The sequence below is a fragment of the Miniopterus schreibersii genome (genome assembly GCF_964146895.1).
Source record: "Miniopterus schreibersii genome assembly, chromosome: 4".
NCBI lineage: Eukaryota > Metazoa > Chordata > Mammalia > Chiroptera > Miniopteridae > Miniopterus > Miniopterus schreibersii.
In genome coordinates this window covers 5502158-5529980 of record NC_138105.1, presented here as the reverse complement: position 1 = coordinate 5529980, position 27823 = coordinate 5502158, and the positions used below count along the sequence as shown (strand labels likewise).

At 42.2% G+C, this 27823-nt stretch overlaps 1 protein-coding gene across 3 annotated transcripts; it reads right to left on the bottom strand.

Annotated features, from left to right (window-relative positions):
* Positions 1-737: 737 nt before the first annotated feature.
* AP1AR (adaptor related protein complex 1 associated regulatory protein) lies at positions 738-27789 on the bottom strand. Of its 3 annotated transcripts, none has more exons than XM_081136898.1 (10): positions 27414-27789; positions 21623-21671; positions 20137-20163; positions 13938-13963; positions 8604-8700; positions 7526-7624; positions 5499-5554; positions 4807-4880; positions 3695-3823; positions 738-1316 (listed from the first exon to the last, which is right to left on the bottom strand). In XM_081136898.1, exons 1-10 carry the CDS (start codon positions 27485-27487, stop codon positions 1036-1038), a joined length of 912 nt encoding a protein of 303 aa, XP_080993024.1. In that variant the 5' UTR covers positions 27488-27789; the 3' UTR covers positions 738-1035. The 3 variants fall into 3 exon arrangements, with proteins under 3 accessions (XP_080993024.1, XP_080993023.1, XP_080993025.1); XM_081136897.1 differs by having other exon boundaries at positions 5499-5557; positions 27414-27786; XM_081136899.1 differs by lacking the exon at positions 27414-27789 and adding an exon at positions 22415-22487 and having other exon boundaries at positions 5499-5557.
* Positions 27790-27823: the final 34 nt, after the last annotated feature.

Sequence of the window (27823 nt, the reverse complement as noted above, 5' to 3'; positions counted from 1 at the left end):
GCGATTAGGGAGTGTCTTATATCCTTCACCTTTTAAATTAATATCTAAACTTTAGAGAAAAGAGTTCATGGTACATCACAAATAGTAGTTATATATATTGATACAATTAGTTCTATCCCATTAACGCACCTTGTGTTACAAGGCAAAGGAAAACTTAATAAAAGTCAACAGACCCTTTCCCACCAGAAAGGACTGTACCTACTGTGAAATACCCGTGTGACCTTCCCGGCTTCCTTTCTTACTGAATCATGCGCAGCGAATATAATCTAAGACCAGTCATTGGAAATATAAAAATTTTTAAAAATGACACCTAGAAATTTAATATATCAATTAACTTAAAGTCGATATTTATAGTGTGTGTACAAGGAAGTAAAGAACCTAAGAATACTTGTTTTCTTCAATATTACTCCTGATTACCAACTTTAAGTGTCCAAACTCAGAAAGCTCATCTTACCCCATCATATCCTGAGTTTTAGCCTGAATCAACAGCATCACACGTGGATACGCAGAAGTGTAGAAAGGAAATGATACTTGAGCATTTCTTTAAGGTCATTTACTAAAACTAATTGTGCTTCCTAAGCTACAAACTGTAAGCAGTAGCAGGAATAAGCAATGCTGGAGAGGGAGCACTGTTCTAAATCTGGGTCTGGCGTTCCGGCCTTGTGCTCCCTCGAGTCTGCACACATAATGCCTTCACATCGTCAGACAGCTACTGAAATAAGCTTATGAAAACATACTTAAGTAAAACTAACAAAATTTATTTTAAAAATGAAACTCCACAATAGCAAACAGGAATGTGCTAAAGGAGTTAAAATAAAGGTAACTGATAACATGACAGAACCATGAGCTTGTTTTCAGAAGGCAGGTGATGAAAGGGCACTTAATTCTGAAGCAAGTCAGACATAGCCCACTGCCCCCGCCCCCCGTGCCCTCTCTCAGCATTCACAGCTGGGTTCTACCTCCCTACGAGGAGGCTCAGCACAGCTTATACATTCTCATTGGTTTTTAGGATTTGGTCATAACTGCTAAGCAGGGTCACAGAATTTTACCCTCCTGTTTCTGCTGACCTCCATCAGACGGCTTCCTCCCTGAAACAGATGGCTCTAGCACAGGGTTCACAAACCCAGAGTACTCGGAGTTGCCATTGTCATCCACATCGGCACTCACGAAATCGCTCTCCCACTCCAGCCCGTTGGAGTCATCAGAGGCTGACGCAGGATGACTTCCAGGCTTCTTGCCGCTACACTTGAGTGCTGCCCGGAGAATGTCTTCCTCTGTCTTAGAACGCTCTCTCATTGGAAGCATTCGATTCATTCCTATTATTTGGTCAAAGTTATAAAAATCTCAGTGAAGATGAAAAAGTTATGTTAAAAGACTTCCCAGTTTAACAATATAGTTTGTATTTAACATTCAGACTTGATTTGTGAGTTAACTTAAAGAGCAGTACAATGGAGGCCTTTATGGGTAATTGTTGGGTCTCGGCCTAGCATGTGCCTTAGATAAAAATGTACATTACTACTCACCCAAGGACAGTTCTGATGCAACACTGACCTTCTAATAAGATGAAATGTCTGAAGAGCCATAAATCAAACGGAATGAATGGAGGACCTCAATAGCTCTTAGTCTTATACGGACCAATTCATGCACTTGCCAAGTCCTTTCCTACCCAGAAGATCATTTCCTTTCCCAGAGGTAATTGTAAGCCTAAGGACAATGATAACAACATACTTTCCCAGCACTTACTAGGTTCCCGTTAATGTTCTATGTGCTTCACGTACATTACTTACACAGCTATCACGCTCTGTTCTACAGCTGGGAAACTGGGGCAGACCGAAGAAAGTGACCTGCCCGCAGTCACAGAGCTCCACGCCTGTGCCCCTCGTCTATTCTGCTACCACAACAGAGCAGAGTCTTTTCTAGGGAAACCACTCTAGATCTAATTCTGAACAGAAAGAAATTGGCCAGTAAATGGAAAGACTCCAAATTCTTGGGAGAAAAACACAATGCCATTTTATTGGCAGAAGGAAGGGAAGGAGGACAGAGATCTGAATTTGTAAGTGCAGGGTTAACACTAGTAATAGGACTAAAAACCTAGGACTAGGAAAGGGATTTCAAGAGAATACCCCTAGACACACTCAATAATTTTGTTTTCTGACCTTAAAGAATCAAACCCTACAGTAATAGAAGATTTAAATCTGTATCAGTTATCTGTCACTCATGAAAAATCACAAAGACTCAACCCAGCAGGGCACGTTATTTCTATAGACAAGATAAAAGTATGAGCTGATGCTCATATAACTTTGTGGATTTGTATTTGATTGAATAACGCTATGTCTAAAGGAAGCTGGACCTGCAGGCAGGTTTCCAATGCCCTCACCTAGCTAGTTAATAATTCTGTTAATGATTTGAATAATGGCCTTCAAAGTCTTGTTATCTACAAATGTGATTAGCATACAGTGTGGCTCAGCGGTTGAGCATCGACCTAGGATCCAGGAGATTGTGGTTCAATTCCCCATCAGGGCACATGCCCGGGGTTGCGGGCCCCATCCCCAGCAGGGGGCATGCAAGAGGCAGCTGATCAATGACTCTCTCATCACTGATATTTCTCTCTCTCTCTCCCTTCCTCTCTCTGAAATCAATTAAGACATATTTAAGAAAAATAATAATAAATAATTGAAAGGCTTCAAATCAAATTGAACAAGATGCTAAAATAAAAATAAATTTAAAGTCTGTTGACTGGAATCCAAATAAGGAGTAGGGAAACACTACTTAGCTGAGAAGACTTAAGTGAATGCAGTTTTTGGGAAAGTGCCTTATATATATCTGTTTCTTTATTGATAAACGGCTTTGACTGGAGGATATCTAATGTCCACTCCTCATAATTTAATGCTTATTATTTTTCTTAAAGTCCTACATTCTATAATTGGTTCTTCCTTTTTGGATTTTCTATTTTTTAAAGTGAAAATGAAGTCTTGGGCTTTATTCAGTGGAATAGCCTTTTTAAAAGAAATCCACATTTTAGCTATAATTTTGAGCACTTTCTATTTGCAACACCCTGTACTGTATATTTCATAGAAATTTTATTTTATCTTCACAACATTCATGCCTTGACTTGTTCAAATATTTATCAACTGCCTATTATGTACCAGGCATTAAGGATACACCAGTGAATAAATCACCCTTTAAAGCAGGTTTATTAGTCCCTTTTATGAAAACAGACCACAGCTTAGAGAGACTGAGAAATCTACCTGAAATACTGCAGCTAGGAAGACATGCAGCTAAAACTCAAACTCCTGTCTGTGTTACAGCTTCCGTACCACCAGGAAAACAAACTGCTCATTGATAACGGACCAAGGTGATTAGCTTCCAGGTTTAGGGCGCCCACTAGCGGGCACCAATTCTTCTTACTGAGGATCAATGGGCCAGATGACAAAATCCTTAAAATGAGAAATTAACATATACATTCTAAATCTTAAGAAACATTAAAAATTAGGCAACTTTCTAGACAATTTTTTTAGACAATTTATTAACAAATGATAATCACTAATACAATAAGAGCCTAAGAAATTTTCACACTGATTTTTCAAAGCCTTGCATTCATTTCAGTTTAAATTGCAGTAAAATACCAAGTTGATTTCTATAAATTAACACAGATTAAATTAGACATTTCAGGTAAAATGTGAATATAAAATACCTTCTTCATCTTCCCACTCTAGATCTAAGGAAGTGCTGTCATCATTTCCGCTAGTAGATTTAGTTTTGGTCATTAAATCACAACTGCTTTCTGTATTTGGTGTCAAAACTGTGGCATCTGATGAGAGTCCTAGAACATACACCACATATGATTAAATGTGGTCATCTTACTCTTTACCACAACCGTTCATTCTGCAATAATCGTCTCTCCCCAAACTTTGCCATGGCTTTTAAGGTCACAGAAAGACTGAACCCACTTTTAGAGTGGCCTTTGCAGAATAACATACGGGGCTCCCCCTCCTTTCCTTATTATGTTTTGCCACCTAGCCATAGAGCAAACACGCAAATTTAAATGAATAACAAACTTTTCAAATACAATGAAGTCTAGGTATTATGACAGTCTATTACAAAGCGGGGCCAAAAACGAATGAAAAGATAAAAATGGGAAAACAAATGAAAAGCAGCCTGTACTTTGCAGAGAAACCACGGCCATGCCTCCATTATTGGGAGTTTTCCCTCTTCAAACATGGAGAAAACCATTTCACTTTATGAATCAATCTGTAAGAATTAAAATAAGTACATTTTGCACAGCTTCCCCACCTTTCCTTTCTTTTCTCGGGGGAGGTGGGGTCAGAGTAGAAACTGAAAATGAAGGCCGTGACTTCCCACATAGAACCACAGAAAGGGCCGGAGACTATTCTTTGCCCTGCTCCCACCCACCCCCCAACTCCTTTTAAAAAAGGAAAGAGGCCCAGCCGGCCTGGCTCAGCAGTTGAGCGTTGACCTAGGATCCAGGAGATCTTGGCCCAGGTTGAGGGCTCGATCCCTAGTCAGGGGCATGCAGGAGGCAGTCAATCAATGAGTCCTCTCTCGTCATTGATGTTTCTCTCTCCCTCTCCCTGAAATCAATAAAGATATATTTAAAAATAAAACAAACAAACAAATAAGGAAAGAAGATATTGTGTAATTAAGGGCCTTTAACAGACCTATCTGGGCAACAGAAATCAAAGGACGGGAAGTTCACAGACACAGAGCCAGGATCTCCAATTATCATCTTGTTTAATGAGCACAAAGGAAACTTAAAATGTACACCGAATATTTTAAAAGACTTACTACTACTTCGAAAAACTTCATACTGTGACTTTATATTTCTCAAACAAGACTCAAAGTCGTCTTCTGGTCCTGAACTGTAATAAAAGTAAAGTAATTTTTTTATATATTCATAGATGTAATATAATACATATTTAAATTAATGACATTTTGGCTTGACGGTCTATTCCACACAAACTCATAATTACTGTATCATTAGAATAACCAATTGAAAATAGGTCTTAATTTTTCTTAATGTTAGCAGTAAACTGGAAATAAGAATTTGGTTAATCCTGATGTCAAATCTCCAAAGCTTGGCCTCAGTCCCACCTTACAACTTATAATAATGAAGCGTGGAGGAGGTGCTCTGAATGAGTAGAAAACACTCTTCCAAAAATGATCACACATATTGTAAGGGCAGAGAGGGGCTAAGAGAGGCACAAACAACCAGGCATAAACAGTTTATCCAAAGGCATTCAGTGTGTTATGGCATCATTTCTACACAGAAGATGTGGCCCCTCTTAAAATTGTAATAGAATCAATTTAAACAAATGGTGATCACTTTTCAACATAAAGCAAATGTTCTCAGTATTCTTGCAAGACAGTGTCTTTGAGAAGCAACAATCTTTTGGGGAACCCGCAAACATGAGTATGTACACAGACAAGCAGAGGAGATAACACTTTCGACCACACAGTAAGTGTGGTCCGCTACTCACCCTTGACATTCTGCACTACTGGAAGGGCGGCATCCATGCACAGTGCCCAGCCTTTCCTGCTTTGAAAACATGAAGCAGAACAAAGTCACTGCCGCACAAGTGTAGTTGTTAAGACCAGTTCGTGCAACACCAAAATGTGGTTTTTGGTAGTTTGTAAAACAAAAAAAAACAAACCTTAGAAGTTTTTCTATTGAAGTATTTTTCCTTAAATTCACCACTGTTTACTTCTACATTCTCATATTTATGGGTAGAATTTCTCTCAATTTATCAGTGTATAATCCTCAAGTGGTCAAAATAATCAGTGTTTTAAAAAATAACTTTAACATTTAAAATGATATATCCTTAACATTCTTAACAGTCCAAGAAATTCTGTTCTGGGTGAGAGAAGCAGCATGGACCTAGGAGACCTGGCAGAGCTGAAGCTCTGACAGTGATTAGCTGTGTGTCCCGAGCATGTCCTTCGCTTCCTGTTTCACCTGTAAATCACAGAGGCTGTAATACTTCCCAGCAACCTCAACCTCACAGGGCTGTTGTGACAACCAATGCACTTGCATGTATCTGTGTACCTGTCTGTTTTGGTGTGTGCTGTGTAAGCAGTGAAGACTGCTATGTGTTCCTATTCAATGTTCAGTCCAGGAAGAGAAAAGCCCAATGCTGCATATGTAATGCTTTCAGTCTTTAAAAGGCAAGCAGATGAGAATTTATTACAGTAAAAAGTTGTCTAGCCCAGCCGAGCATGGCTCAGCAGTTGAGCATCGACCTAGGATCCAGGCCATCGGCGTTCGATTCCCGGTCAGGGCACATGCCCGGGTTGTGGGCTATTTCAATGACTCTCTCATCATTGATGTTTCTATCTCTCTCTCCCCCGCTCCTTTCCTCTCTCTGAAATCAATAAAGATATATTAAAAAAAAAAAAAAGTTGCCTACATTATAACCAGAATATTTTTATTTCTTAGTAGAGGTGAGTTAATTTTTAAACTTTCCTACTATTTAGAATTTACTAAAAACAAAAACAAACAAACAGACATTCCCCATGTAATCTGATTATTCTGCTGAAACACACACACACGAGAGTGCGAGAGATAAAAGACATAGGCCACACAGAAATCACACAGCCTGTGACAGACATGATGTTTCCGTTTCTCTGTTACAGTAGAGAGTTCATACAGGCAAAATATGTTGGAAGATACTGAGCAGGACACTGGCTGAGCACTGCTGAGCCTGAACTCTGGCTGTGCCATTTATTAGCTGCAGAATCCCAAGCCAGGTACTTAATCTCTCTGTCCCTCGGTTTCCTCATCTATAAAACGGAGACTCAACATACTACCTATGTCCTCGGATTATTTTGAGGACTAAACAAGGTAAAACTTGTGAACTGCTTAGAACAGTACCTGAAACTTAGCCAGGGCTCCATTAATGCCTGCTACCAAAGATGCTTGGCATGATGATGCCACACACCATTAGCACATGGTACGACTTGGTAAATCTGTTGCATTCTCTGATAACATGCCAGAGATTTCTCAAGACCCAAACTCCCAACCTCCCAAAGACACAAAGAATAAAGATGAGAAATATACAATATCCCTGTGGAGCAAAACTGCACAGCTTACCTGATTCTAGGAAGTATAATAAATTCCAGCAACTCAAGGACTTGTTTTTCAAGAAACAACAAAAACTGACAAAATTAAACTAAAAAAGGATAATTTTGCCCTGTTCCTTTCTAAGAGTGTATTTACTTTTCCAAAATAATACTGAATTTTAGAAAACTAAAATTGATCTTTGGGATAAAAGAGAGTTACCATCTGCTAATCTAAGGCAAAACAGCATTCGGTATCAAGCATATAATTTGATGTTACTTCTAGCTGTTAAAAATTCAACTAATATGCCCTTAAATTCCTAAAATTACAGGCATGAATACATTCATTAAATGAAAGCCCTTGACTGTAGGGGAAAGGAAAGTCCCAACTAAGATCCGTCAGAGAAAACCAGGAGAAAGCAGCCCTAACACATGTTGGGGTCTCCCTCACCTCCAAGAGCTTTCGCTGCTTTGCTGCCCTGGCTGCTTCACGCTGTGCAGCGTATAAAGCTTCTTCTTCTAGTCTTAACTTCTCTTCTTGTAAGGCTAACTGTACATGAACAAAACAATAAGGATTAACAAAATCAGAACCTGTCTAACTGCTCTAAAAACAAAATGTTTGTTTATAAAATAAAAATAAATTATTAAAAAATTGATCTCTTCAAAGCATAATGGAATTCAAATTTTTGTGATGTCTCATCTCAATTTCTCTTTTTATAAAATAACTCAAATGAAGTCATTCATATTACAGAATTCTTTAGAAGCTGAAATTATGAACTGGTAGCATAATCTGCATAAATACAGAGTTGCTTCTCGGAATTCTCAACAACGGTTCCACTTCCTATCGCCCTGACAAGTTTAAGGGATTTGGCCCTCATAAGGCCAATCATTTCACCATGTACCAAAGTGAACTAAATGAACTTCCAGAGTTCACATCTCATTGCCCCATGTCTCCTGAATTGTATTACTGCCAAGTTATTCACATTTAATTTCTTGCCATTCCTATAATAGCATACAAACTGCTTTAGTGATAATCTATTGCATTTCAAATAAAACCTCAGCATCAAGTTTCAACACAATTTTTTTCTTTAAGCTAATATTATTATAGATTATCTAATGTAAGTACAGGGCATTCTGTGAATACATTAAAATACATTTACGACCGTTAGAAGTACTTGGTTCACTTACTAAGAAAAATAAATCTGCTACAAAGACTTTTAATAAAAAAACACCACACTTACTGTGAAACAGAGTAAACTTTTAAAGTTGGTTTTAAATACAAAGGTGTGTGTCAGAGTCCCTACTTGTGAATTAAGATATTTTTTAGGAGAATGTACTCTCTTCATTTTTGGCTGCATATGATTGCTGATAAGTTAAACCACACTGAAACAAATTATAATAGGCTGAAATAGTTTTTAATTTTTAAACAATTTCATCTGTATATATTTAAATATAGGCCAAATGGCTTTTTATGCACAACTTCCCCCTACACACAGACCCTTTATAACAACATATAAAAGACTATTTGCCTCCTTTTGAGTTTCCGTATCAAGGTCTCTCTGCTTTTCAGCAATAGCATCATAACGCCTCTCTCGTAGGTCAACAACTTCCTCCTCGGTAAGAGGCCTGGACAGAAAAAGAGGGAAAAAAAGAAAACTTCTGAAGACTCTGAGTCCAAATAAAACATTCATTAAAAACACTGAGATTATGAAATTTACTATGAAAATGTATTAATGCAATCTGATGCTATAACTTGGTTAGAGTAAAAAGCACATGTTCTAACACATGCTATATTCTGGTAGAAAGTTGAGTACGATGATGTATGATCAGAGTATTTTTTTAATGACAACCATCTTTGAAGAAATGGGAACTCTACTTACCTTCACTCTGGCCCTGCTCCAGCCATTGGACCACCTCCCCAAATGTTCATCACAAAATATCCCAGTCAGTGTCCTGATCGGGTCCTGGCTGTGTCCCTTCCAGCCAGTGTGGGCACCATGGCAGATCTGAGCCACTTTCTCACCAACACACTCCTTCCTGCACCTGTCACTGTGCCTGCCTCACCCAGATGACTCATGCTCTGACCAAGGCTGTGATTTGCCTTTTCTGCTGAGCTGCCTGAGAAAATCCAACCTGTTTGACCCTCAGCCACTGGCAACAACCCTTTACTTATACCTGGTTGACTGCCTCTCATGTCCCACCCTAACCAGAAGAATCTCTGCACTACCATCAAGCTCCACTCAAACTCTCTTCTCTCTAAAGTCAGCCTCACCCACTTTGGGAAGCAAAGAGCGTCAGCCATCAACTCCTCCCACTCCTGCTCCTGTTCCTCTACCTGGAGTCTGCCTCCACCAGCGTACTCCTCAGCCCACGGAGGCCACTGCACCATCGATGCTGCCCAGAGAACTCTGATGGCTCCACCTGGCAGCTACTATCACCCTCAGCCCTCTCTGCTTCCACCTCTCTTGTGTCAAGGAAGGAGGGAGGAAAGAAGGAAAACCATTCATCTGACCTAGATCCATCTCTAGCTACTCCTCTCATCCCATTTCAGCCCAAATCCTAGAAATTAAGTGTAAAATACTGACTTGGTATCTCAGGCTCTCTTCAGGCTTTACGTATACTAATTATAATCCTCACAGCAACCTTATAAAGTAGATACAGAGGTTACATGTATGAGAGAAACAAAGTAGATACAGAGATTACACGTATGAGCAAGTGCAAGGAAGTCACATGGGACATGGCAGAGCTGGAACCTGGACCCCGCAGTCCAGCTCCTTGCCCTTAACTGCTGTGCTTCTTACCTTCGATGTCCCTACTCGCATTTCTCATCAGCCACTGCAGTCTCCCTCTGCTCCCATCTCTCTAGTAATTCTAGCAAAGGTGACCAATGGCTTGTTGGCAAACACTGTACAGGTTTAAGTCCTCACTCCTTCGGCTCAGGCAACAGTGCAGACGCCTCTCCATTCCATCAGTCTGCACCTGTCTCCACTCCTCCCAGGGCTGCCCCACTGTCCTGGACCTTCTCGCCACCACTCCTGGGCTGTTTTCAGATTCCTCTTTTCATGTCCGCTATTCAGACCTCAGACACTGCTCTGTCAAGGCTCCAACCGCCCTGTGCTCCTTGTCCCCAACCTCAGGCAGGTGATGCTGAGAAATATCATGGTCTCAATCAGCCACCTACAGATAATGTCTCTCACTTTTGCTCCTCTAGCTCTAACTTTTGCCAGGGCTTTATTTTTTTTTGAGGTCTAACTTACATAAAATAAAATACAAATTTTAAGTGTTCAGCTCCTTAAGTTGTGACAACTGTGTATACTCATATAACTGCCAAGGACACAAGGTACAGAATATTTCCATCAACACCAAGTTCCCCTATCCTCCCTCTTTCCAGTCAATTCTCCCACCTGTTCATTCAATTCCTTCTGTCTAGAAGGCTCTCTGCCTCGGGACAGTCACCACTAACCAAACATCCAAGGATCAACCCAGATGTCATCTCCTTAAAGAAGTCTACCTGGACATACCTCTCTTACACATTTTGCACAAAGAGCCTCTCCTATAGGATTCCCCAGCATGTTTTATAACTGCTTTTCCTACTTCATACCAGAATCAGCCATCTCCAGGACTACCTCCTAGACCAAGACACTCTTCCTTCTAATGCAGAGAACATGTCTGACTTCTTAATCCCAGTGCTGAGCACAGTGCTTGGCTATGTAACAATGCTTAATAAATGTTAGCTAAGCTAACAAGGTAAAGAAACATCCATTCAAAATATGAAATAATATATTTAAATATTCTCTTGATGTTAAGAACTCTAAATTTTGAGTTAAAGCTAAATGGTTCTTTTTCAACTAATTTTAATGTTTTTATTGATTTTTATTTTTTTTAAATTTATCTTTATGGTTGAAAGTATTCCAGGTGTCCCATTCCCCCCCCCCCCCCAATTGACCCCCTCTGCACCTCACTCCCCCTACCCTAGGCCTTCACTCCATTATTGACTGTGTCCATGGGTTATGCATATATGCATATAACTTCTTTGGTTAATCTTTTCCCACCCTCCAAACCCCTTCCACTCTTCCCTCTGAAATATGACCGTCTGTGGCCTGTGTCAATGTCTCTGGATCTATTTAGTTCGTCAGATTCTTTTGCTCATTAGCTTCTTCTTAAAGAAGACCCTTCAACTTTTCCTGTAGTGCTGGTCTGGTGGTGATGAACTCCTTTAGCTTTTTCTTATCCTGAGAAGCTCTTTATCTGACCTTCAATTCTAAATGATACCTTTGCTGGGTAGAGCAATCTTGATTGTAGTTCCATGTTTTTCATCACTTTGAATATTTCTTGCCACTCCCTTGTGGCCTGCAAGGTTTCTGTTGAGAAATCAGCTGACAGTAGTATCGGTGCTCCCTTGTAGGTAACTAACTGCTTTTCTCTTGCTGCTTTTAAGATTCTCTCTCTGTCTTTAACTTTGGCATTTTAATTATGATGTGTCTTGCTGTGGGTCTCTTTGGGTTCCTCTTCTTTGGGACCCTTTGTGGTTCCTGGACTTGTAAGTTGATTTCTTTCCCCAGGTAGGGGAAGTTTTCTGTAATTATTTTTCAAATAGGTTTTCAATTCCTTGGTCTCTTTCTTCCCCTTCTGGCACCCCAATAATACAAATGTTGGGCCACTTGTTGTCCCAGAGGCTCCTTATAGTATCTTCATATTTCTGGATTCTTTTTTCCTTTTGCTCTTCTGGTTGGGTGTTTTTTGTTTGCTCATGTTCCAAATTGCTGATTTGATTCTCAGTGTCTTCTACTGTACTGTTGATTCCATGTAAATTATTCTTCATTTCAGTTCATTTAGCCTTCATTTCAAATTGGTACTTTATTATATGTCATCGATTTTCTTAGTTGTTTTTGTAATACTCTTACTAATATGGTTGAGCATCCTTATAAACAAAATTCTGAACTCTGTATCCGTTAGTTTGCTTTGATCTATTTCATTTAGTTCCTCTTCTAGAGATTTCTTCTGTTCTTTCCTTTGTGACATGTTTCTTTGCCTCTACATTTTGGCTGCTTCCAGGTGTTTGTTTCTATGTATTAGGTAGAGCTGCTATGTCTCCTGGAATTTGTAGAGTTTTGTGCAGTAGGTGTCCTGTAGGGTCCAGTGGGTCAGCCTCCCCAGTCACCTGAGCTGGGCCTTCTAGGTGCTCCCCTGTGTGCACTGTTCTGTTGTAGTTGAGCCTTGGTTGTTGTTGGCATCACTGGGAGGAACTGACCCCCAAGCCAATTGGCTGTGAGGACCAGCTACAACTACAGCCAAAACTGCTGTGCTGGAGACACCCCTAGGGAGCAGGATTTACTTCAGTGGGGCTTTGGTGTTCACCAAGTGCGCCCCTTAAGCGTGTCACTCGTGGATGTGGTAGGGCTGTAATCCAGCGTGGTCGAGTCTGACAACAAGGTACACTGTCTCTGGAGTCTCCTGGGAGGTGCCAAGTCAGCCTGTGCCAGTGTCTTGCCCAGGGCAACCCATCATGAGCTACGCAGCAAACCGTAGTGGGCTGCTACTTGTGCTGGGCTTGGAGGTGTCCAGGAGAGGCCAAGCTATGAGCCAATGCAGGCTGCCGCTAGTGCCAGGCCTGGGGCCACTTATCAAGCCGTATGGGGCACGCTGCTGCTTGTTTGAGAGATTTTAGGAAAGTCCTAAGCATTAGTCTTGGGAGGCCACTTGCACAGAAAAGCCACCGGAAATGGCCTGGATGAGCTTGCAGGTGGGGAGGGCGGGGCCCCGGGAATCACCGGGGCAGGGCCAAAGGTGTGAGTCAGGGGCTGGAGACTCAAATATGGTGCCTGCCTGCTGGCTGTGTGGGGGGAGGTCTCACCAAAGGAACAATGGCCTCTGCCAGCTCCTCTGCCTGGGAGAAAGCTGCCCCTCCACCTCCTGCCCCGATTTCAGGCAGGTTAGTTCCTCCCCAAGTGTCCCAGGTCCTTTCAAGCTGCTGCCCAGCACTGGGCTCAGAGAGGGCGCATCTGAGTGAGTCCCTGCGCAGGCCCTTTAAGAGGAGCTGCTGGGGCTCCCGCAGCCTCCTCGACCCTCAGCAACAGTCCCCGCTGGTTTTCACAGCCCGAAGTTTTGGAGATGTCTCTTCCTGGACCTGGAGCCCTGGGCTGGGGTCTGCTGTCGGGCTGGGACCCCTCACTCCTCCGGGAAACCTCCACTGCGGAGATGCCCTTCTGGGTTTAAACCTCGGCACTGGGTGTGGGCCCGCAACTGTGTCTCCCTGATTCAGCCCCGATCCGCCCGCATCTCCCCCCTCCTACCGGTCTCCGTGCTGCTTCAGTTCCATGGTTGTAGGGCTTCCGTTCAGCCAGATCTCAGGAGGCTCTGAAGGATGGTGCTCCTGTGTTTTGGTTGTAATTTTGATGTGGTTGCGGGAGGCGGCGGGTGCAGCTGCTACCTACACCGCCATCTTGTTTCCTCTCTCAAGTAATTTTTAAAACAACATGAAGAGGTTGCTTAAATAAATTAGAATACTGAGGTTCTAGGAACTACAGAGAGACATTTAAAACCTGTAATTAGTAAAACAAGCTTTAGAACATCGTAAGGAAGTAAAAAGAAGATTAGAGGAAACGTAGATGGTTTTAAAACACACGCGTAACAACTCAGTAACAACTGAGGCCCTACAAGAAAGCACCTGGGCACTTACGTGCATCACATTAATGTTTAAAACCACCCTTTTGAGATACATGTTATTTGCCTCAATTTTGTAGGAAGAAAAAAGTCAGGGTCTGAAACGTAAACTGTTCAAAGCAAAGAGATGACAACGCCAGTCCTCAGAACCCGAAGTTCAAACAGAAACTCCCAAGAAAAGCAAACAAACGAAGCCTTACCTATGACTGCTTCCTGGGCTTTCCCCCTGTACGGAAAATTAATTAAACAATTAAAATTTTTCATTAGCTTAATTCTATTTCAGGCAAGCCAATAAAAATTTTATTTAATCAAAATAATCCCACTTACCTATTTTTATCATAGTGAACAAGTTTAATTATTAAGTGTTTAAATTAGAAGCTTTAACATTTTACTATTTCGCAAAAGCAAAATTTAGTTTAACACCTAGCTTAATTATATAACAACAAATTGTTAGATATTTCATAAATTTTCTAACAAAAACTTATTATATACCCAATGAACACCTGGGGTCAGGGTGGTACCAGACAACATACTCTCTACGCCTTCATTGCTCACAGGTTGTGTGAGTGCAAATTCACCTATCACATAAAGTGCATTAGAAACCTCACAACCAACACTCCCTGCACTCCCGTGGGCACTCACAGACTTGTGCAGAGCAGCAAACACTGGTGCTGCCCACTTGCACATCCCAGGGGAGGTGGAGTACACAGTGCTTCACTCGCTTCAGCTCTCATGCTGTGTTCTTTTTACAGCCTATTCCATGCCATGATTTTCACATTTCTGTGTTTTTACTGGTGATTTCACTGTTTAAAAGGACCCCATGCACAGTGCTGAAATACTGTGACATTTTCTCATATGGAGAAAATACACGTGTTAGATAAGCTTTATTCAGGCTGAGTTGCAGTGCTGTTGGCTGTGAGTTCAAAGTTAATGAGCCAATAATATATATTAAAGTCTCAAACAGAAACATAAAACAAGGTTATATACTGTTCAACAGATGAAAATGTTGTGACCATAAGCTCACAAGACCCTAATTCTGTATCTTCCCTAGGAGCGATATTCTGGCATTCACAGCAAGTTTATAAAGCATAACTACTTCGAATGAGAATAAATTGTTTTTGTTTTCTTTCACAGGATACAAAATTACCTATAGCATTTTTTTTCCTCCAAAGCAAACCATAACTAATTTAAAGACCGATTTGGGTTCATCTATCTCTTATATAATTAAGCTATTCACATCTGACATTTAAACTACATGACTAAAAGTGAGAAAAAGCTAAGAACCATATGATTTCACTCATATGTGGAATATAAAACTGAAACTTGTGGACACAAACAACAGTGTGGTGGTTGCCAGAGTTCCCTGGCAGGGGAATGGGGGGGAAGGGTGTCTTAACATATGGTGATAGAAGATATGACTGGGTGGTGGGCACACAGAGCAATATACAGATCTTGTAACACAGAAACCCACACCTAAACCCTACAAGTTTGTATTAACCACTGTCACCCCGATAAATTTAATAGTGTTAAAAAAATGTCTTAAAAACCCACTATGTAACCACAAAAATAAAATTCTAAATAAGGACCAAATGAATTTAGGAAATAGCACTACAAAACAGTTCAACCAAACCAAACACAAAATATGACCAAGAGAGAAAAAAACTGGTTGGCAAAAATAAAAAACACCAAAAAAAAAAAAACTCAACCAAATAAAAAGCACCTCAGGAAAACACACGAAACCACAGGTTCTTTTAAAAAGCAGTATGGCCCTGGCCGGATAGCTCAGTTGGTTAGAATGTCATCCTGGTGCTGATGTGCCAAGGTTGCAGAGTCAATCCCCGGTCAGTGCGCAGAAAAGAATCAACCAATGAATGCATAAATAAGTGGAATGACATCAGTGTTTCTCTCTCGTGCTCTTTCTCTCTCCCCCTCCCCTTTCCTTTCTCTCTTAAAAAAAATAAAAATCAGTATGCTGGATGAACTATACTGAAAGTTCAAATAACTCTTACATTTGGCATTTGTCTGAAACTTAAAAAATATCAACTTAAGTGTTGGCCTTCACTGTGTTAAAAAAACATACACGGAGATTAAAGTCACCTTTGAAAAGGAAAAGAAACTAGGTCGAATGAAACATTACAATATCGGGGAGAAACTTTACTGGGAAAACAGAAGGGTACAGTGTCCTAAATGTGTCCTACCAGATGATGATAATATGTACTGCTATTTATAAAAAGGATTTAGACCCAAATTAATTTGGGAAACACTGAGTTGAACAAGTTTAAGTAACTTTCTCTCACAACAGCTTTTCTCAGGACTTCAAGATGGCAATTCACACTCTGCCCAGCATTCCATACACACTGGACATGCTGGGCTAAAAGGTAATTTAAACTTAGTCTGACAATTTTCCTCTTCTTAGAAAACAAAACAGGCAGAGGTCAGACAGAGCCTGCCTCATTTCAGAGATGTGGGTCGTGGGCCCAAGGGAGGGAAAGTAATTGGCACAAACTCATACAATCAGTTTAGTGAAGAAGAACATTAGCAAATGAAAACTCTTCTCACTGTTCCAGTACATAGGAAACAGAAACCCCATTTCACTAACCCTAAAAAGTACTTTTAAAAATATCATAACATTTTTGTACTTGTTCTTGAACTGCATCTTAAAAGTGGCTGCATCTTGATTCCAAAATGGAGGCAGATAGAGTGGGGGCTACACTGACACTCTCCCAGGACCAAACTGGAATTACAACTAAAATAGAGGAAAACCATCCTGAATAATCAACTGAAGACGAGCTGGAGAGCACCCTCATAACCAAGGAAGAAAAGAGGAGACCACATAGAGACTGGTAGGAAGTGTGGACGTGAGAGGGCTGGCTGGGCTCCCACAGGCAGCAGCTGAAGGTCTGGAAGGATATCACAGCTGTGGGGGGCTCCCACTGAGGACTCTGGGGCCTAAACCCGAAGCTGGCCTTCCCAGCCCAAAGCACCAGAACTGAGAAAAGTGCCCACATAACGCCTGGCTGTGAAAAGCAGCAGGGTTTCTGTCTGCCAGGGAGAGACGGCTGGAAATGAAAGCACCCTCTTAAAGAGCCAACCCAGAGTTTCATGTGCAGCCACACACCCTGGGTTAGAGCAGTAGGAAGGCAGAGTGGACTAGAGCTGTGTGAAGAGAACCTAGGGATGCTGGCTTGGGGGATAGAACTCAGAGGACAGCTATCTGGAATCCTGTGCTCAGTAATGATTCCTGTCCCCATATGGGAGAGGATGTCTTTCTCAGGCAGACATTTACTGTCCAAGCAGCTTTTGCCTGAGGGGGAAGCAATTGCCCCACCCTGCTGAAAAACCTCTCACCACACCGTGTGGAGTTTCTACGGACTGAGGTTAAGAGACTGAATAATAATCAGGCTCTGGGTGCTTTGAGTCTCTGCCTGATTTGCTTCTGGACCCCAGGCTTGGAAAAGCAGACCTTGGTGCGCAACTTGGTCTTGTCCAAACCCACCCAGGCCCAGCAGAGGGAACTACAAGCTGGGGAGTGCAGAAAGCTTCAAACAGCGTACTTAAGGCCAGTACAAACAGCCTCTAACAATGGCCTGCACCAGAGACCATCCAAAAGACTGGGAGTCCTAGAACATCTACCTAATACATAGAAACAAATCCAAATAGGCAGCCAAAAAAGGGAGACAAAAAAAAACAAGCCCCAAATGAAAGAACAAGAAAATTCTCCAGAATAGCTAAATGAAATAGAGATAAACAATCTATTAGACACAAAGTTCAGAATACTGATTATAAGGATGATCAACAACATGAGAAAAGAAATGGAAACTATGAAGGAAATTAAGACTGACATGGTAGAAATAAAGAACACAGTGGAAGGAATAAACAGATTAGGGAAAGCTGAGGATCAGATCAGCGAATTAAAAGATGGTAGGGAACAAAATCACTCAATCAGAGATCCAAAAAGGAAAAGCAGTTAAAAAACAGGAGGACAGTCTAAGACAGTTGTGGGACAACATGAAACATAACAATATTCACATCATAGGAGGGCCAGAGGAGGTCGAAAGTAAGCAAGCGTTAGAGAACCTGTTTGAAGAAATAACGGCAGATAACTTCCCTAACCTGGTCAGGGAAAAAGTCACACAAGTTCAGGAGGCACAGAGAGTCCCAAGCAAGAACCCAAAGAGGACCATGCCCAGACACATCATAATTAAAATGCCAAAAATTCAAGACAAAGAGAGAATCTTTTTTTTTTTTTTTTTTTAAATATATCTTTATTGATTTCAGAGAGAGGAAAGGAGAGGGAGAGAGAGATAGAAACATCAATGATGAGAGAGTCATTGATCAAGCCCACAACCCGGGCATGTGCCCTGACCGGGAATCGAACCCTGATAGCCTGGATCCTAGGTCGACGCTCAACCGCTGAGCCACGCCCGGCGGGGCAGAAAGAGAAAATCTTTAAGGCAGCAAGAGAAAAGCAATCTGTCACCTACAAAGAAGCTCCCATGAGGCTGTCAGCTGACTTCTCATCAGAAACTCTACAGGCCAGAAAGGAATGGCATGAAGTATTCAAGGTAATGCAAAACAAGGATCTGAAACCAAGACTACTCTATCCAGCAAGGCTATCATTCAAAATAGATGGTGAAATACAGAGCTTCCCAGACAAAAAAAGGCTAATGGAGTTTATCACCACCAAACCAGCATTGCAAAAATGTTAAAGGGACTGCTGCAATTAGAAGTTGAAATAGAAAGAACGAGAAACATAGGCATAAAGAAATAAAATGGCGATAAGTACCTATCAGTAACCTTAAATATAAATGGATTAAATGATCCAATCAAAAGACAGGGTAGCTGGCTCAGCGACTGAGCATTGACCTATGATCCAGGAGACTGGGGTTCAATTCCCAGTCAGGGCACATGCCCGGGTTGCAGGCTCAATCCCCAGCAGGGGGCGTGCAGGAGGTAGCCGATCAATGACATTCTCATCATTGATGTTTCTCTTTCTCCCTCTCCCTTGCTCTCTCTCTGAAATCAATAAAAATGTATTTTTTTTAAAAAAGACATAGGGTAGCTGAATGGATAAGAAAACAAGACCCAAATATATGCTGTCTACAAAAGTCCCACCTCAGAACAAAAGACTCACACGGGGGTGGGAGGGGGGGATGACCGACGGACTTCCAGAGAATTTTAAGGGAGAGATTAACAGCAATACAGCCACAGTAGGGGACTTTATAACACACCACTGACTTTACTGGATAGATCTTCCAGACAAAAAATCAACAAGCAAACAGTGACTCTAAACGACACACTAGATCAGATGGATTTAATTCACATTTACAGAACATTTCACCCCAAAGCTGCAGAATATACATTCTCAAGTATACATGGGACATTCTCAAAGATAGACCCACATGTTAGGACACAAAATAAGTCTCCACAAGTTCAAGAAGACTGAAATCATATCAAGCATCTTCTCGGACACTTACTCCATGGAATACCAGCAGCTATAAAAACTAAGGATCCCTTACCCTTTTGGACAGCGTGGAGAGACCTGGAGAATATTATGCTAAGTAAAATAAGTCAGTCAGAGAAAGTATCACATGATCTTACTCATATGTAGAATCTAATGAACAAAATAAACTGATGAACAAAATACATCCAGAGACAAAGAAGCATGGAAGAGACTGACAAATCTCAGAGGGAAGGCGGGGGAGGCGGGGAGAGTAACGTAAGAATTTTTATACATATATGCATAACCCATGGATACATACAATAGTGTGGTGAAGGCCTGGAGGTACGGGGCTGCAGGGTGGAAGGGATCAATGGTAGGAAAAGGGGACATCTGTAATACTTTCAACAATAAAGATAAATTAAAACCAAAAAAAAATGACTATCTTAAAACTGACTGAAATGCAAAAAAATCAACCAAAAATAACTGATAAAAAAGATAATGTTGAATGTAAAAAACTGATTATAGAATGAACATGTATAAATTCCACCCTCAGAAATTCATGAAAACTATGACTGAAGAATGGGTCTACTCTGGATTGTTGAGGAGTTTTACCTACCTAATGGCAAGAGTTTATAAATATCCCTTTTAAAAGTCCCTTGAGTTCTAAAGAATGATTTTAAAACCTGTTTTATATAGCTGATGTACATAACATACATAACTGCCATTTAAACTATATAAAACCAAGTTACACGTGTAGTATTATATATGTTCTATAGTAAAAAATCCTGAATATTTGCTAATATAAAGTAGTGAAAGAAGAAAATAAGGAACTAAACAATAAAAATTATAAAAAAGGAAAATGAAGTAAATGCTATTTAAAAATGAATTAACTGTTGGAGCTAATCAGATGAGCAATGAGAATGATATGGATTTTACACTCCTATGGAAATACTTACTTCATCACTTTCTACCAGGTTCTCAAACTGAAAGAACAAGAAAGTGAGTGTCAGGAGAAATACTGTCTAAGATACAGATCCCACAAATTATGTCACATTTTCACCTAAAAAGTAATGCACCTTTATATTTGGAAGATCCTTATGTGTCTTTTACACATTAGTTCATTTGATATCTACTGCACAGTCCTAACCAGACAGCCCAGACAAGCTATCTTTTTGATTTAAGATTTTACATAAGAAACAAAAAGGAGACTGTGTTTCTACATGAATGGGAAACTGATAAACGAAAATGTCACCTGAACTGAACATTCATACAAATGTTTTATATCCACAATGCCAGAATTTTCCACTTGAATTCAGAGTAATTTAACATCACAGGAAGGAAAAATTATTCAAAAAACAGGGACTGAAAAGATACCCAAACAAGAACTTCTCTTATAATGTTTATATTTATTCATCTATTCATTCAGGTAAGTATTTACTGAAAATCTACTAGATGGTAGTCACTGCTCCCAAAACAATGTCTTTCTAGATATAGGAACAGCCATGTCAAATTACCTAAAGAAAATCATTACTATTAAAATATTTACATTCTAAATATAATTTGATAAATAACCACTTGAAGTAAAGAATAAAGGGTTTTCTTGCTAATGCTGTTTTGTTGTCTAAAGATTAAGAAAACAATGAAAGGTTCAGAAAACATAGGATTCTAAAGGGATTACTTAAAACTGTTTAAAATTATGATCTTGAACTTATATTTTTGTATTGGTTTGTGATTTTTAAAAACTAATGTCTGGTTTATATGCTTCCTTATTTAATAAAGTCTGTAAAGTACAGTGTTCAAGCCTTGAAGCAGGCAGCTTGGGACTGGAATTTTAACTCTTCCACTGACAGGTTATGTGTGTCAGCCCGATTTCTTCACTTAAGCCTCTGGTTCTCATCCATAAAATGGTATGACTGCCACACATTAACTACGATTGTATAAGAGTTATGTGCAAGAACATTCATCAACTACATGGTGGAGTAGCTGGCACACAGTAGGGGACAAGTCAATGGTAGATTCTATTGTTATGTTTTACATACAGAGAAAAAGCAACTCAGGTGATTCTACTGTGGAGGTGCTTAAAATAAACTTACTTTGATTCTGGTACACCTCTTCACTGGGGCAGGGCTGGCACCTGCCTGCAGAATCACTGCCTTACTGAGAAGAGCAGCCTGTCCCTACACTGTGTGGGGTGGAAAAATAAAACCACTACTTCTTGAATAGAAATGGAGATTCTATTAGAACAGGAACTAGATCTTCTGCTGACTTTACCCTATACGCTCTCCCTGTCCCACCACAATTCTTTCCTCTTCATCAGCATCAACAACATTGAAATACAGACAGTCCACACTAAATTCAGGTCCTGATCCTTCCCCCTTAACTAAAAAAAAAAAGCCCTTCTTGAAGGTACTTGTACCCAATCAAATTAACAACTCTACTTACCTCTATAGTTAAATGCTCACCTCTTGAGCATGTTCTAAAATATTTGGATCTGGGAAGAAAAACAGAAAAACAACTTTAAAATCAAATTTAATCCTAAAACTGAATTAATATAATGGGATAAAAACATTTTCAAGAGCAATTTTAAATTCTTTAACATATAGTACCTTATATTTATAAGAACGAACCACCAAATTTACCTAAGAACATAAATAGTCCAGATTTTTAAACTTAGTTATGGCTTTAAAAGTGTTTAGTCAAGCAGTATTTTTCTATTGGTACTAATATTTACTAAACTTGTAATAGTAATTTAACTTATTATATTTACTACGTAAAACAGAATACAAGCAAATTTAAATGTATCTCATTTTTACTGTATTAAAAAAAAACCTTGTTAAAATACTGATGTATTAAATACCCATAATAAATCTTCCCAATTTTGTTAAATATAGGCAAAACAACAAAAATCTAAAAGGATACACGCCCAGGTGCTGACAGTGGTCATCTATGGGTGCTGGGATCATGTTTACACAAAGCTAGGTGCTTCCAATTCCCCACCCAAGTCCACACAAATAAAAATAATAGCAATGCATACACACATCAACCACATAATCTGTTACATTAATTTTTCCAACTAGGGCCAAATAATAACTTTAATTTTAATCTTTCTCTTCACAGTATACATATATCAAATCACCATGATGTACACTTGAAATATCTTAGTTTTCTCAATTATAAATCAATGAAGCCAACATTTTAAAAAAGGAATCCTTCTCTTCCATTAGTAAAACTTACATGCAAACGAGCATCTTTGTTATATGCGCTCCACAGACATGTCCACACTGTAGCTACTTAGTATGAGTGATAGTACGGGACAAGCCACTCAAACTCCTTTCCTATAGGAAGGGCCAGGAGATTATATGACTTTCACTTAAAATGTGGTTTCTGTTACAGCTGCCACAATGGATGCAGGAGGGGACTCCTCATCACTCCAAAGCGTGCAATGTGCCACAGAGTTGGCTCCAACTCCTGGCAACCCCCTGAATGAATGATGCCCACAGTGTCCTGTCCTCACAGCCCTGCTCAGCCCTGGAGGCTCAGCCTGTGGCGTCTTCTATGGAGTCCATCCGGCTCACGTCTGGTCTCTTCTTTTCCCGCTGCCTCTATGTTCCCGGCATTATTGTCTTTCCCAATGAGCCTGCCTTCTCACGTGTCTGACAGCTTCAGTTTGTCATTCTGCCCCAGGAAGTTTCTGGCTTCATTTGCTCTGAGACCCATCTGTTTGCCCCTTTCGCAGTCCCAGGTCTCTGCAGAGCTCTGCTCCACCACGTTGATGAACCAGTTTCCCATCAGCCTCTTCCCTGTCTGGCTCTCGCATCTGCACGTGGCGACTGAGACGACGAGGGCTGGATGGTCTCAGCCTCGGTCTCCATGGCACGTCTGTGCTCCTGGTGGCCTTTCCTAATTCTCCACTGCAGCCCTTCCGATCTCCTGGCCTCTCGGCTGCTGCCTGCGCTGGAACCGAGGGCTGGACCGAGGTCAGCGAGAGCGTTACCCATTTCAGTGTCTTCATTATGGATGCTGAAGTTGTGCGTTTCTTCTGCAGCCAGGATCTATCTTCCTGTTGGTCAGATGCAGTCCCGCTTTGCCTCTTTCCTCCTTCACTGAAGTCACTTCAAATCATTGCTACTTTCTGCCTGTCAGGTGGCGTCACCTGCAGAGCTTAAGTCATTGATATTTCTTCCCCCAATGGTTCCTAAAGTGTCAGGATTCCTGGATAGAAAGCACCCCTTGCACGTATATTCAGGTTCACTAATTATGATAGCTGAGCTGATGAAACAAACATACTGCAAAAACATCAATTTAAAGAAAATTAAAGTGTATTTTCCCCTTTTCTTAACAGCCTAAGGACCCTAGTATCACCCTTTATGCATAACCCTGTGTTCCCGAGAGCTGTCTCTAAATGAAGCAGAGTAAGTTTCTGTGTCTGCTCTGCTACTGCTGACATGTGAACACGGACTCCCACACGTGAAGGATGTCAGAGAGGTAGGAAGGCAGCCTCTAAAACTTGGAATGATGTGTCATGTAAAGGAATCTGTGTGAAAGGAATGTGATACGAAAGTGGAGACTGGTGCTTACATATTTATTATCAAGGCAGATATCAAGACAATCTTTTATTAAGGATAAAATCAGTCTTTTTAAGAATAGACTGAAAAAATGCAGGCTTTTGTGCTCTACATGTTATTTTGCATAGCAGGTAAATAGTCTTTTACACTAAAGTGTCTTAAGTAAAAGATAACTGAAAAATTCTCACAAATCCAACACTGGTATTGTTCCTTTTCTTCACATTCTCCTATAATATCTGTTAAACTAAAAAAGGAGTCAGTCCCTCTATCTTCTGTTTGACATTATAAACAAACAAACCATAGTAAATTGTTCCAAAGTCTATTAAAAATTAAAAGCTTCCCAAGACTCTCTTTTTTCTGTACAAAAGATTGGGAAGGTTACAAATCAGATTCCAGACAAAAATTATTGCAATGAATCAGTTTTCAACTGGTATCAAATACTTGAGAGGAGGTTTAACTATTGACACCTCAAGGGACGACCCATCAACAGATTTTTCAGGGAGGGATGGCATCTACACAGGAGGTAATAAGAAAGTAATATTTACTGTTTAATAAGCCCCTCCCTGATGAAGGCAAATTTAGGAAGAACAGAGGTTCATAAACTTATTTAACGCCTTGGGAGAAATCTTCTTGCTAAACACGTCAAAGACAGAAAACATGGGATAAGAAAAGTCACTGCCCTTAAAGAGGAGCCTAATATTCAGAGGAAAATGATGGCCAGATGGGACCTTAGTGGTCTCATTCTCATTCATCCCTGCAACTTGTGTGCAGCATTTGATACTGCTGACCACCCTCCTCTTTTATTTACTTTTTCCATGTATAGGGGGTAATGTCACAGGAAGGCCACAGTATCCTGCCACCCATGAGGAGTAAACCCAAGTTCCTGTTGGATGTGTTGTAAACAGAGGAGCCATTCTTCGGGCTCCCTGCTCTGATCACACCCCTTGACCACCGTCTTCTTTTATAAACTGCTGTTGCTTAGGTGTCTACAGTACTGAACCTTCTAGTTATTACTTCCCTGGGTTACTGAATGAGAACACAGTCATGTATTTAAAATACAAAAGTGAATAAAAATATACCTATGTACCCAACACACCTGCAGACTAACAGGATAGACACAGGTGAACTAACTACCACCACGATGTGAGAAGTATCCGTTCAAATAAAGGGGCATTGAGAGTCAGCCTGAGGAGGAGGAATTAACCGGCCCCCAAGCAGCGAAAAGGGACGTTTCAAGGAACGGCAGGTACCAGAGGTAAGGGAGAGTGTAGGTCATGGTGTGTTTAAGAAACCACACTCACTAATTCTGTCAAGTATGTACCTAAGATTCTCCAGTGACAAAGTCCTGAGAAATAATGGCAACCAAGTATCTATCTACAGAATAAAGCATGAGCTACTAGACAAATATAAATCACATCAAATTTTTTTACTCCTATGTTTCTGCCCTTACATGAACTACTAGTTAGCTATCTAGACCTAGAGCTGGAAATAAATCAAAACTACCAGATGAAAAAAAAAAAAGCTAACAAAAATGAGAGCTAAATGTACTTATTCTGTAAATAACAATTATATCCACTTATCGGTGTGTTTACCAGAAGCTCCTAAAATAATATTAAAATTAATGTAAAACAGTAAGTTCATCAGAAGACTCAAGTAGGAAACTTGTGCAAACCTACGTTTACAAATTAAAAGAAACAAATTGTTACCAGCATCATGATTTTTATTTATTGATTTTTTAGAGGGGCAAGAGAAACATCGATTTGTTATTCCACTTAGTTACACATCACTGTTTGCTTCTTGTGTGCGCCCTGACAAGTGATCAAACCAGAAACCCTGGTGTCTCAGGAGACGGCTGTAACAACGGAGCTGCCTGGCCAGGGTCCATCATAGGATTTTGGACGACAATGTCCACAATGCACAAGCTCTAGTTGCCTCAACAGGACTTGTTTGTTCAAGTTCTGCCCACAAGCAAAAGAGTACAGATCCAACCGCTACATTTTCAGGGCATATCTGCGGACAATTACACACAGATTCAGGGACATCCTTTGCCCCTTAAAACCCTGTGCTGCCCAGCTCTTGTGCTCTATTCTAGGAAAATATAGTTTGTAAAATCAACATGAAGGCACAAAACAAAAACCCCACAGACACCAATGTAATCCAACGTCAAATACAGGGTGGGGCAAATGTAGGTCTAAGCTGCTCTTTTGGAAAATATAATAATTAATAACAAGTATAAGCCGTTTGCGTACTCACGATTGTACAACTACCCTTGCCTCACCCTGCGTGATTTCCGCTTACTGAATTGGAAGTTTTAAGACCCTGTTATCGCCCAGCCGGGCGTGGCTCAGGGGCTGAGCCTCGACCTAGGATCCAGGCGATCGGGGTTCGATTCCCGGTCAGGGCACAGGCCCCGGTGGCGGGCTCGATCAATGGCTCTCTCATCATTGGTGTTTCTCTCTCCCTCTCCTTTCCTCTCTCTGAAATCAATAAGGATATATTTTTTAAAAAAAGAAAAAGACCCAGTTATTGCCGTTAGAATGTAACACCCGACAACAAAACTGCAAGTAAAATACTAACAAAGCTGAAGATCTGGCAGCGACCGGTCCCTACGCGGGCCACACAGCACGACAAGTACTTAGGTGACTGGCGCGTTCCCTGCAACAGCACCGGCCGCCAGGTCGGGAAAACCAAAAATTAAACGAGGCATAAAGTTTTAAGTTCTGGTTTCTCCACTCGGGGAACGCCGCGAGCCACCGGAGCTGCGGGGACAGAGAGGTGACGGGCGCCAGTGGGGCGAGGGCGGGAAGCGCACTTGTCACAAGAACCCGGCGCCCCAAGACGCACCTTACAGACCAGTGGCGTCAACGTGCTTATGCTGAGCAACCTCGTCACCGGTTAACGCCGGTTAAAGGGGCAGATCCTGAAAACCCAGGGATCTGCTCTAGAAAGGGAAAGAGACTCGTTTCTCACACAAGGCCGCTTGGTTCGTATTTTCAACTCTAAGTTGGAATTCCTGGGACATATTTATTTAACAACAAAGCTGACTTCAGAGGACTTTGTTCTAACCTTTTCAACACCTTATACGATAAAAAACACGCAGATGGACTAACCGCGAAGCTCCACCCTGGCGGCCGGGTGAGGGGCCGCGGGCTGCGGGCGTCGGGCCGCAGGAGCCGCCGGGCGCCGCTCCCCCACCTCAGGACATCCCGGGAGAAGGCGGCGCACGGCCCCGCGTCGGCGCTACGGGCGGAACGACGGCGGAGACCCCGCGACCCGCGAGCCCCCGGACAGACCCGCTGCCGATCTGGAGGCCGCGGCTCCTCCTGCACCGAGGGGCTGCGGCCGAGCTCCCCGCGGCGCCCACGTTCGCGGCCCACGCGTCACCGCAGCGTCGGGGCGGAGGAGCCACCGGGGCGGCCGCCTCCCGCAGGGCACGCAGCTCCCGCAGGGCGTGTCCGAAGGCGGCGGGGCCGGGCCGGCGCCCACCCTGCAGGCCACCACCGGGGACGCGCGCCCACCGAAGGAGGGAGGCTCGCGAGGCGCGGGGCGACCCGCCAGCTCCCCCCGGCCCCGGCCCCCGCCTCCCGCCTCCCGCCTCCGCGACCAGCCCCGAGGCCGCGCGGCAGCGGCCCGGCCCCCAGCCCGAGGCGCGGCGATCCCGGGCTTACCCTCCGCCGCGCTGCAGCCGCCCCGCTTCCCTGCGCAGCCGCCCGAAGCACTGCGTCCAGCAGCAGTTCCCCATGGCAGCCGCCCGGCGCCGCGCCTCCGCCTGCTCCAGGCCCGGCCCGCAGCCGCATCCGCGCCGCGCCAGCCGACGGGCGCCACGGCGGGCGGGCCGGAGCGGGCGGCTGGGGCGCTGCTGAAACAAAGGCGGCGACTACTCCCTCGGCCGCCCGGTCGCAGACGCGCGAGGAAGGAGCGCCGGGCTGCCCGCTGCGGACCCTCGGGCCGGCCGCATGGCGCCGCGCTCGCCTCAGCCCCGGCCTCAGCCCTCAGCCGCCAGCGGGAGGCAGCTCGCGCCGCCCAAGGTTGCCAGGCCCCGCCCCCGAGCGCCCAGGCCCCGCCCCCGAGCGCCCAG

What these genes read in the sequence shown, in the direction of transcription:
- AP1AR (XM_081136897.1), bottom strand. Translation starts at nt 27,487, where the DNA reads ATGGGGAACTGCTGCTGGACGCAGTGCTTCGGGCGGCTGCGCAGGGAA. An exon ending in ATACGGAAACTCAAAAGGAG is followed by an intron (nt 7,625 to 8,603) that starts GCAAATAGTCTT and finishes GTTCATGTACAG; the next exon opens with TTAGCCTTACAAGAAGAGAA. An exon ending in TGAAGTTTTTCGAAGTAGTA is followed by an intron (nt 3,824 to 4,806) that starts GTAAGTCTTTTA and finishes TGTATGTTCTAG; the next exon opens with GACTCTCATCAGATGCCACA.